Source organism: Cottoperca gobio, chromosome 17 (genome assembly GCF_900634415.1).
Source record: "Cottoperca gobio chromosome 17, fCotGob3.1, whole genome shotgun sequence".
NCBI classification, from domain to species: domain Eukaryota; kingdom Metazoa; phylum Chordata; class Actinopteri; order Perciformes; family Bovichtidae; genus Cottoperca; species Cottoperca gobio.
Genome location: NC_041371.1, coordinates 22,716,406 through 22,727,895, shown reverse-complemented (window position 1 = coordinate 22,727,895; position 11,490 = coordinate 22,716,406). Strand labels below are relative to the sequence as shown.

The following is an 11,490-nucleotide window of genomic DNA, read 5'->3' as shown; positions in this document are numbered from 1 at the left end:
TCCAGATGATGAATTTAAGTCCAATATTCACCCTCTTTTAGCTCTGTCTTTAGATTCCACCAACACCTCAGAAATCTATCTGTCTCTGTAGCTGCTAAATGCTCCGCCATGTTCAGCAGCTGGTCTCTGACGGTGTCTGCTGCTGCTGAGCAGGTCGAGGACAGAGAGTATTTAGAGCTTTCTCTCTGAAAACCGAAACTCCAGTACCTTGTAAATAACGATTACAAGTATAAGTTAAAATGAAGCTTGATGAACATCACTATAAGAAATTAAGAAAAAAATAGGATCTGGAGAACCTTTTCATTTTTTTATGTTTTATTGATTACATCCTTTTGATCAACAAAAGTTTCTCCTGTGACACACAAAAAAAGAATAACATACATCCAACATAAGGCGAAAGGATAATATGGATTTGTAGGAGACGAGTGTGCTCATGTTGCTGTAGTTTCACGGGGCAGCCACTAGGTGCCACCAAAGAGCTTTCATTTACTCTACTTTCAGTGGTGATTTGTATTGGGTTCTGATAGATTTTTTAGGGAAAGTTGTTTTGAAATAACAATAAATTATGAAAACATAGTTTAGAGGAAAGCGTATGAGGGCATTTGGATTGGCGTGCCGTGCTAAAAGAAGAAGGTTAGGGAATAAAGTTGTGAGGGAATGTTCTAGGACGGAGCTGTTCTATTGTTGATGTGCTGATGATTGTCCACATATGTCATTCACACACATGGGATAAATGCAAGAAATGCAAAGTAATAGGCAGATAGTATAACCTCACCTTAATTTAAATATGAAATAGAAAAATATAATGACTACAATACAGTGTTAAAAAAAGAATATAGCTTTATAAATGTTTCCCTATAAACAGAGAGGAGAGAGAAAAGGGAGACCAGCTCCCTGTGTTTGAAAGACACCGACACCAAAACACGCACACGCACACGCACGCACACGCACACGCACACACACTCACACACACACACACACACACACACAAACACACTAAACAGGTGCTGATGATTGAGATGTGTTTCTTTGTCGGCAGCATCTACAGCAGAGGACCGTCACCATAACGATGATGAAGAGGACTGTGAGCAGGATGAAGACTGCACCCACCCAAACTCCAAGATTCAACTCTGGAGGCACAAAGAGAGTCACAGTTACACACATGGATCTGTGTCGTCATCGCCCACTTTAAACACACAGTGTAGTTTATAACCACGAACGGACAGTAACTAAGTACATGAACTCAAGTACTGTATTTAACTACACTTTAGGTACTTTGTTCCTGCTACTTCTACTCTACAACAATTCAGTTCACTACATTTATTTGATAACTTTAGTTACTTTGAAGATTCAGATTCAGATTAATAATGCAACATACAGTATAATCAACAAATAATTGTTCATGTATTATAATTTTGTATTTAAGTGAAGATAAACTTTATTGATCCCTTGGTGAAATTCACAACTATACCCAGCAGAATATATTGTAAAATAAATAAAATACCTTTACCAGCTGCAACATTAAAGTGATTTTAAACATATTCATAAAACACTAATTATAATCCAATAATATATTATATATTATACATATATTCTGAAATGGGTCATTGTGCAGAACTAGTACTTTTGCTTTTGGTACTTTAAGTATATTTTGATGCTAGTACTTTTACTTAAGTAAAAAATGGAATGCAGGACTTTTACTTGTAACAGAAGTAAAAGATGACATGGATTGTCCATTCACAACACAACCTAAATTTACAGCCATCAGTTTAGTTTTTTTAAACGGTGATGCCGACCGCTCTACGTCCCCGCAAAAAAGCCCTCCACCGGCTGTGAGGTTGAGGTGATGGTGCAGTCAGATTTCTCCTTTCTGCCACTTTGAATGTATTCCAAAAAACTAATTACAAAACAGGAACAAGTCTGTAATATCTACAAGAGAGTCAGGCATCTGTAATTCTTCTCCATCTGTACTGAGGCAGACTGCAGCTACACTGACTCACTATCACCTCTAGAGGAACAAGTGGTATTACAGGCTGGACGGAGCGGGGCTAGCTGTTAGCATGCTAACATCAATAGATATCTCTGCAACATAACATCTACACTGTTACCTCTTCAGACTCTGTTGATGATATTAGTTCAGTGTTTGAATATTATAATTCCTGCATATTTTAAGGGATATTCCACCACCAGGACACGAGAAAGTGTTTCTGATAATTCAGCTATTTTGAAGAATAATTGGGTCGTTCCACTTTTGTTTTAGTTTTTGTTATGCCCACATTTAACATGCACATAAAACACATGGAACTCTTTCAAATGTGATCATGTGATGCTGAGGTTACTCTCCAATGTGTAGTGTGTAGTGCATACAGAGAGTGCGCACCCCACAGGGTTGTTTTTGCCTCCAGGTATACACTGATGCACGCTCCAGGCTCCGTGCTGGGTGCGTTTGGGTCTGGAGGGGATGAAAGCTGCTGCCATGAAGCAGTAACTCTGTCCTGCATCCAGCTGTGACAGCACTGCCATATTCGTGTCAGATATGATGTCTCTCTGGTAAAAGGAGGAAATATTACAATCACAAAGCCAGCAAGAGTAAGCTAGATTAAAAAAAAAATGTTAAATGTACTTTGCGCAGTTCTAGTTATCAGTTCTTTAAGTTTTTTTATTAAATAATTTCTCTTAATGGAGAGAAAAGCTTTACAAGAAAAACACACATTGTATTCTTAGAAATACAAGATATACAATAGTGATCATCTATACTCTTAGGTCTGTCTACGAAAATACTGTCCATATCTGGGAGTAACTGGAAGACATTTTAATGGTTATGTTTAAAAAAAATGAGGTTGAAAGAGTTAAGAATTTTGTATTGATAAAATTCAATTGTACAACTTTTATGAGCCAAGATGAATTATTTTACTTTGTAAAAAAAGTTGGTTTCAATATCGACGTATTTATGACACTAATTGTATATTTCTCTCTTATGCTCTTTTCTTATATGTTGAGAGAAAATGTTATCATTATGTAACAACTATTTTAATAGCCTTCAGCCATCAAGCTCCTCTCCAGTGGAACCAGCTTCCAGTTTGTGTTCGGGAGGCAGACACACTCTCCACATTTAAGAGTAGGCTAAAGACTTTCCTTTTTGATAAAGCTTATAGCTAGGGCTGGCTCAGTTTTGCCCTGGATCAGCCCCTAGTTATGCTGCTATAGGCTTAGACTGCCGGGGGACACCTCCCTGCTCTCTTCCTTCTCTTCCTCTCTCCTCCTCTCCCTCTCTTCTTCTCCCTCTCTATCTGTATGCATTTATGTAAATGTATGTTGCTAACTCATCATCCGGGGCATCATCCCCAGAGTTTCTGTGTCTATCATGTGGCAGGTTGCCACTGATAAAGTTTACGTCAGGATCATGAATCGTGGCTGCGCCTGCTGACCTGGTCCTGCTGGACACCGGGAAGCCTTTTTGACATTTTCCTGGATTCATCCAAACTTTCTCTTTTTCAACACAACATAATTTCTGTCAAATGTTGTGTTTTGACTATGTTGTTTATCCTGTACACACGACATCTATTGTATGTCTGTCCGTCCTGGGAGAGGGATCCCTCCTCAGTCTAACAAGGGGGAAAATGTTAGAATGTTAACATTGTTAGAAAATATTAGAAAATGTTAGAAAATGTTAGAAAATGTTAGAAAATGTTAGAAAATGTTAGAAAATGTTAGAAATGTTGTGGGGTTTCTTTTAGGAAGTTTTTCCTTGTGCGATGCGAGGGTCTAAAGATAGAGGGTGTCGTAACCTGTACAGTCTGTAAAGCACAGAGACAAATGTATAATTTGTGATATTGGGCTATATAAATACATTTGATTTGATTTGATTAATAACGATAACTCTGGAGTTGTTCGTATTTATGTATTGTATATTTATTTATAGTGATTTATTAGTCACATGACTAATTGATTAGTAGAGATAGTTAAAAGCATTCTGTGAATAAAACATGGTTGAACTTCTTTTCGTAAAGCTTTGTACCAAAGCAGGGTGTAGTTTAACCAAAAATGATAACTTTGTTGGTCCATTTTGTAAAGATTGTGTTTGTGTCAAATTGGATGAAAAAATTCTAACTTGAATATCTTAATCAACTTAAATAATACAGTAGTGTATGATTGAAATAACTAGCTGATGAATTACACATATACATCCAACACATTGATCTTACTCTATGATTGTACATTTAATTTACAACTGTAGTTTTCAGAGACTTGGTTTGAATGCCTGAGCTTCATAGTCGTGTCAGTGTTGGCAGCTGAATACTGTACCTTGCCTGTACTTCCAGACTTGTAGTAGGTGATCTTATACTTGAGGTCCTTTTTGAGAATGTCTCTGAGGCTGAGCTGCTTGTCATAATGGTGAACACTGGTCAGAGGATCTGTGATGTTGACAATGACTGTGCTCTCATCTAAAGCCTCCACAATGATGTTCACAGCACTGATGTTACCTGAGGAGAGGACACAACACCAGGCACCATGAGACTACCTGCTTATTCAGAAGTGTCTTTCATAAAGCTGAAGGATGTGAGTTTGTGTGTACACAGTTGATCACAACATTCTGTTGAACTGATGCTGGGGGAGCATATCGGGAACCGCTCAATGCTTTTCCTTCTATTTTTTAAAGAGGAGGTTCTGTGTCTCTATTAACCACTACATACATGCAAGTACATACAAGGACATAACCATGCTTCCCTATTGACACATTCATTCTGGTTTTCAAAAAATAATATATTCCCATACAACTAAACTGCAGAGCAGACTGCAGAACAGACTGCAGAGCAGACAGCAAGAGGCTAGCAACCTGAGACGGCATCCACCTGTCACTCAAAGCAACCACACCCCTAATAATGTGTAACTTAAAGCTTTAAAATACTGAAAAACATGTGAGTTATATAAAAATCACACCACATACAGCTGTCATGAATAGGGAAGTGCCATATTATTTAGTATCCTGGTTATGATTGGGTTTTCCAGGTTATGTGCTGTGCATGTAGACACCATATCCTGGTTTCAGAAAGCTGGCTATGCACTGGAGTACTGTTGCACGTAAGCACTGTTGGTCCAGAACATAGTGATGAGATGTTGAGGAATCGACACACGGCTTTCACACATTTCGGTTGAAAAACCTGAATACTATTCGAGTCATGTATACAGGGAGATTGGTAACCATGTCTGTAACAATCCTATCCTGAATATGATTAAAATTACGATAAGACTCAAAAATCATGCATGAAAACGTTCTCATTCATTTCAGAGGGAATACCTAGTGAAACAATTCAATAAGTGAAATCAACAACAATCAAAATAGCCACTAAGCACAGTTCAAAACCAAGCCTGTCTGTCTTTGATTTACATTCATAATAGGCCTGTGTACATTTTATAATATGTAACTTCATTGGACTCATTGCATTCAAAACCTGGCACCTACATTACCCACAATGCAACCAGCAATTTGGTTGGAGACTGGGGTGTGTGTTGGTAGTAACATCAAGCAGAGATGAGGAGCTACAGAGGACAAAGCTCACTTCTTTCTAACTGGCTTCTAACTTGTAGTCTACAGCCCCATCTGACACTGACTCAAGTGACATCACTTGAGGACATTTATCAGACGTCACACAGCTGCCTCTACATATACATATACATATACAGTGTTACTCTACAACACCTGGAGACATATTAAAAATAATCAAAAAAGTGGAAATATATCCTCAGCTGAAGAATAATGTATCAATGCTGTATTTTACAAAATGTAAAGGCTCAAAAACCCACTTTTATAAAGCAGACAACTGTAATGTGTGGAGTTCGTGGCTTGTGCATGCAATACCTACTCTCTAAATAAGGGTTGAACACCGACGAATACTCGTGTGTTAACATCTCCAGGGAGATGTCATAGTCCATAATCGCAGGCTCTGTTATGATGTCAGCAGAGTAGGGCCTGTCAAACAGGAATACAGAGAGAATTATTCCAAAACTCTCGAGCAATACGGTGAATACTGAGATTCATCTTTTTAAAAAAATGACAAGGTTACGACGTAAAGTGAACTTATTGAAACTAAGACTAGATAAGATTTATGAAGACAGAAGAACATCAATCTGGCCATGAACAAATGAATGGATAAGAGATAATAGAACTCCTAATATTTCTCCGATTTTAATAGGACACCTCAAAGTGGAACGTAAACCTATTGTCTCATTTGTTACATTTTATAAGTATCTACAAAAAATGGTCATCTTTAAAGTTATAATCCTTAAAATTTCCAGTAAATAAAACCCTGTTTTTTGATCATATTTTAAAGCATTATTTCAGCAATAGCCATTCAATGTATTTCCATTGTGTAATCACGTCTCTGAATTCTCCTGCCTCTCTGTCACCTCTAACAGGACCATGATGGAGAGGAAGTTGTGTGGCTCGAGTCCTATTTGGTGTCATCTGGAAGTCCTCCCGGATCTATCTTCTTCATTTATGTTTACAATCTATCTATATTTGTGTCATCTTGATTGTCAATAGTGTAATTTAACAATGTTGTTCTATTCTGTGCACATGATGTCCCTCCTCACTGGCTCTTCCTGAAGTTTCCCCTTTAAATGTTTTTTTGGGGGAGTTGTCCTTATCTGTGTGGGGAGATATGTGGCTATAGAAATAAAATATACTTGATTTAACTTGTAACAGTTGTGAAGGCACAGACAAACGATGGCATCAGTTCAGAAACACTTCTGTATTGTTCTGCGTTTTATTTGGAGGACTTTAGTTTTAGATCCAGATGATTTCAGTGAAAATTGTAATATATTTTGTTGATTTTTGCAAAGCCTTTGAGTGGTTCACAAATCAAACCCTGGACTCGATTGGCTTCAAATAAGTCATTAGGACACTATGCAAGTTATACAGGCCTGATCATAAAAGGTGAAGACATTTAAAAAGTATGTTTTCATCTCTTAAGAGAAATGATGCTTGTCTGCATGTAGAAGGCCTGTGGAGGCCTGTAGTTCCATAGTGGTGGTGGAGGAATCCGTTGAGTGTGTTCACTTTAATTTAACTCAAATCAGGTCAGTGTGATGATCCTGATATGAATGTTTTAGTTATGCTCTGATTTCATATTTTAAGAAATCACAGAATCACAGTTGAGTAGCCTCATCAGAATGTTTCTATAACTGATTAATCAAAAGTAGAGAGAGTACAGAGAAATATGAGTTTTTGTTTAAATATTTTCAAATATGATTGCAATAAGAATAACAAATGAGAAGAATGTAAACCTAGCAGACATTTAAGCCCCATGGAAACATTATTGAGGTATTATTGAGGGCTTGTATGGATAGAGGTCTTTACCTGTTGAGAGGTTTGAGAGTGTGGGTCAGATCACATTCTGACTCCGACACTCGGATGCAGTCATCACTGTCCGTCCAGTCACTATCATCGCTGGCAGTCACAAGACACAACACACAAAACAGGAGAAATATGCTTTGAATAAAAAAAACCCTGACTTTCTGACACGATCCGGCAGTGTGAGATGACAAAAAGAAATATGAATAAAAAATAAAAACATTTGTGAGAAAATGATTGCATAAGTATGAGAAAATTAACTATAATTATAAGAAAAAGTCTATGCTATCTGGAAAGAGAGAGAAACTTAAAAGCACTTTTGTTGCTGACACAGTTTAAGATATTGACAGGTGTATGTGCCTATTTTGTCTTAAAAGATTAAATAAAGTCCAATGTTTTGCCAGGCAACGCTGCTTTCTTTTGCTGGACTCCTCTGTGTTGGGACTGTAGACACACTAAGGTACTGTAATAAGTTACACAGTGGTCTCATTGATATGCTCGTGTCTAGATAGTAACCCATGATTTGCAAAACTCTCACGAGATGCTTAAGGTTAGGCTTTGACCTCGAATGGTACATTTTGCGAGTCTCACAAGAGTTTTCGGCAGTTTTTGCTAATCTAGGTTTACCATCAAAACACGACACAAGGTCATCATTTGATCCTGGCTCCACTTCTCACATAGTCGTGTGCACGCTTGTTTTCCTGCAAAATCTAAATTGTAATCTTACTTTGCGTTTAACTCAATGAAAGAAATACATTTATACAGTGTAGTTATGCTTGATATGCCTTCAAATGAGTGATCATGTTCATGGCTCATGTTTAGATTCCTCACCCCACCTGACATAAGAGCAGTGGAAATATTAAGATCCTTTACTAAAGTGTGTGTGTGTTGACTCACCTAGAGTACCTGACAGTGAATACGTGGTCAGATGCCTCTGTAGTCCAGTTGAGGATGGTTTTAAAGTCCAGAGACACCCAGCGGACATTCTCTGCTCTGGGCACACCGTTGTCATCTATGAATGAAGTGCAACACAACATTAATTTCCACTCATCCATAATCTCTGGATATTATCCTATTTTTTTTTTGTTTTGTTAGTACGATGTGCAGTAGTATCACACCAAAACATGTGATAAATCAGTTGGAGTAAAACTTTGGCATCCCCATACTCTACTTTCTCATAAACCAAAAATGACCTGGTAGAAACTGTTTTATAATGTCTTATACACTTTAGGATATTGTATGTCCAGCAAACATTCTTGTAACATTCCATTAAATGTTCTCATTGCCTTAGTTTCTTGCAGCATTGAAAGAATGTTGTGGAACATTCTGTTTGGTTCATCAGTTGCATAAACATTACCACATGTCAAAATAAATGCTGTGTGATGATTAATCATCATCATGGAACATTTACTGAGTACCATTAAGGGTGGTGGTGGTCTGGTAGTTAGGCTTCCAAAGAGAACACCGAAGTGCAATACCTAACATGTAAGTGTATCTACAGTGGGCCTGGAACATTTAATAGATCATTTAATAAACACATTAAGAATCTTGAATGAATTCCAAACATGAAAATGATCTAACTCGTCCCTGATGTATAACTCCTCTCTGTCCATTCTCCATCAGACACCGTGGAGCTCAGCTGTGAAATACTGTAGGCTGCATCAGATTGGAAGACAGCATATCAGCATATTTCATCAACTAAACTTCTTCTATACGATGGCAGTGCCAAGGGGCAACCAGTGGAGGCCGGAAGTCTGATCTCCACACAACGCACAACACAATAGAGGTGAATAAATAATCATGAAAAGGCATGTGATAGGAACCACATGGGAATAAACTGTACAGTACAAACTGTACTGTACACCAACTACATATATATATATATATATATATATATATATATATATATATATATATATATATATATATATATATATATATATATCTGTCTATCTATCTATATATATATATATATATATATATATATATATATATCTATCTATCTATATATATATCCATCTATCTATCTATCTATCTATATATATATATATATATATATATATATATATCCATCTATCTATCTATCTATATATATATATATATATATATATATATATATATATATATATATATATATATATATATATCTATCTATCTATATATATCTAGCTCTCGATCTATATATATATATATATATATATATATATATATCATGTGCTTTTACCTGCAGTGGTGATGATCCAAGCACACAGGCAGACTCCTAGATAAAGCCCAGTTTTCAAAGATGCCATGTTAGCACAATCCAAAATCCTTTCTCCTTCAATGCTTGACCTTGTTAAAGTGAGTTGAAGCCAGGAGAAGTGGCTGTAGATGAGATATTCCTGTGGGTCTAAGTTGATCACACTGACTGTGGTTTCTGCTCAACAGGACTGAGAGTGTGGGAGATAGAAATGGAGAAACTGGGGGACGGTTCAGGGTTCCGCCTCATTCAGCCTGATCCCCCACATGCCTGCCTGCTCATGGGGGATTCTTCAACGATTTGCTCAGTTTTAACTCCTCCTTTCATCAAAGCACAAATTGAGAACATGAGGAAAATATCCCTCTGTGACTGACCCATCTCTAAACTCACAGAAACATGAGTTGTTAGTGAGCAATGGTTACACCCACCCTGGCAAGAACCAAACAGTTGATTCATTCTCTGTGGGAAAGACATTCTCTGCATCATGCTGCTCATGTACTCAACTGTGTTTCTGTGGAAACCAAACAGCTTGCCTTAAGAGCTGATAGACTTTGTCTCAAGTGATCCAGTTCAAGTTGGGTACTGGCTTCTAGCTCAGCAAGAAACTTACTCATGTCTTTCTTAACTCTGAAGATGGAAATCTAGCCTGATATGGGACACCAATGTGAATACCCATTATTAAGGACTTCATTTCCTTAAAGAGAGACTGAGCAATACACTGTTCTAATGTAACTAATGACGTTACTGTATCTACGGCTGAATCCTGTCCAGGGTTTCCAGCTCTGTGGTCCTGGTATGGTGCATACTGGCTCACTTACACGGCTTACTGATTTAATATCCTTTATTTAATCGTGTAATCTCATCAAGAGAGACCTGAATACAGCAGATAACAAGAAAAAACACATTTCCAGACAAACAAAACACATTCAGCATCAGAGACACTAAATAGATTTAAACAGTTAGCTGATAAACACAATGCAGCATTTAGCTGCTAAAGCCTGCTATTCTGTCAGAGTGAATATTAAACTGACAGGTGGATGCAAACATCTTTTTTAGATTATAATATGTCAATGTTGTGCATAAAGCTTATTCTGCTGCCTCTAAATGACCAACAGACTTGTGAAGTCACATTACAAGTTCAGTATCCAATCTACAAACATATTAAATCACTGGTCAACACTCAATAAAAACTAACATCTAATTTAACAGAAACTACATTTTCTAAGTTGAGACAAAGTTTATTTTTTATCGAAAAAGTAAGTATTTTATTATAATAATAATATAATAACTAACCTCTAGTCCTAACCCATTCCAATAATTTTCAGAAAACTCTGCAAACTGCTGCTATAAGTTGACAAATACTGTTGAATTTGAAATAGCCCTCAGCTGTCTTTTTATGTTCCCCCTGAGACAGAACGGCAGCCAAGGAATGTGGGGCTGAAGTAAGTGGAAATATACTAAGTAGCTTTTCTGCAAAGATCACGGCTAAAGCAGTAGGTATTTTTGGATTCTTGTGAAAATCGACGATGCTCGTAAATTCATCTACTTATGGTAATGGCATTTAGGTCAATCAGAGATCTGCAGTGAAACTTTGTGACCAGTTTAGACGGATACAACTGTATTGAGCCACTGTGTGGGAACATTGTAGCAGTGTCATTTGGGGAAACCTCCTGGTAGCAATTAGACACCATGTGAGTGTTCTAGTTGGACCTCGCCTCCACACACATACACAGAGACTCTGAGAAAAACACACACACACACACACACACACACACACACACACACACACACACACACACACACACACACATACACACACACACAGAATAACACACTGTTTGTATTGCATCAACTAAAGTAATTATTGTAGGTGACTTTAATATTCATGTGGATGTTG

General features: G+C 37.2%; 1 protein-coding gene across 2 annotated transcripts; it reads right to left on the bottom strand.

Annotated features, from left to right (window-relative positions):
• Positions 1–297: 297 nt before the first annotated feature.
• On the bottom strand, positions 298–9,789 carry LOC115022029 (tissue factor-like). 2 transcript variants are annotated; one of them, XM_029452817.1, is made up of 7 exons: positions 9,579–9,789; positions 8,252–8,366; positions 7,361–7,450; positions 5,865–5,971; positions 4,306–4,484; positions 2,381–2,547; positions 298–1,130 (listed from the first exon to the last, which is right to left on the bottom strand). In XM_029452817.1, exons 1-7 carry the CDS (start codon positions 9,643–9,645, stop codon positions 1,043–1,045), a joined length of 813 nt encoding a protein of 270 aa, XP_029308677.1. In that variant the 5' UTR covers positions 9,646–9,789; the 3' UTR covers positions 298–1,042. The 2 variants fall into 2 exon arrangements, with proteins under 2 accessions (XP_029308677.1, XP_029308678.1); XM_029452818.1 differs by having other exon boundaries at positions 298–1,128; positions 2,386–2,547.
• Positions 9,790–11,490: the final 1,701 nt, after the last annotated feature.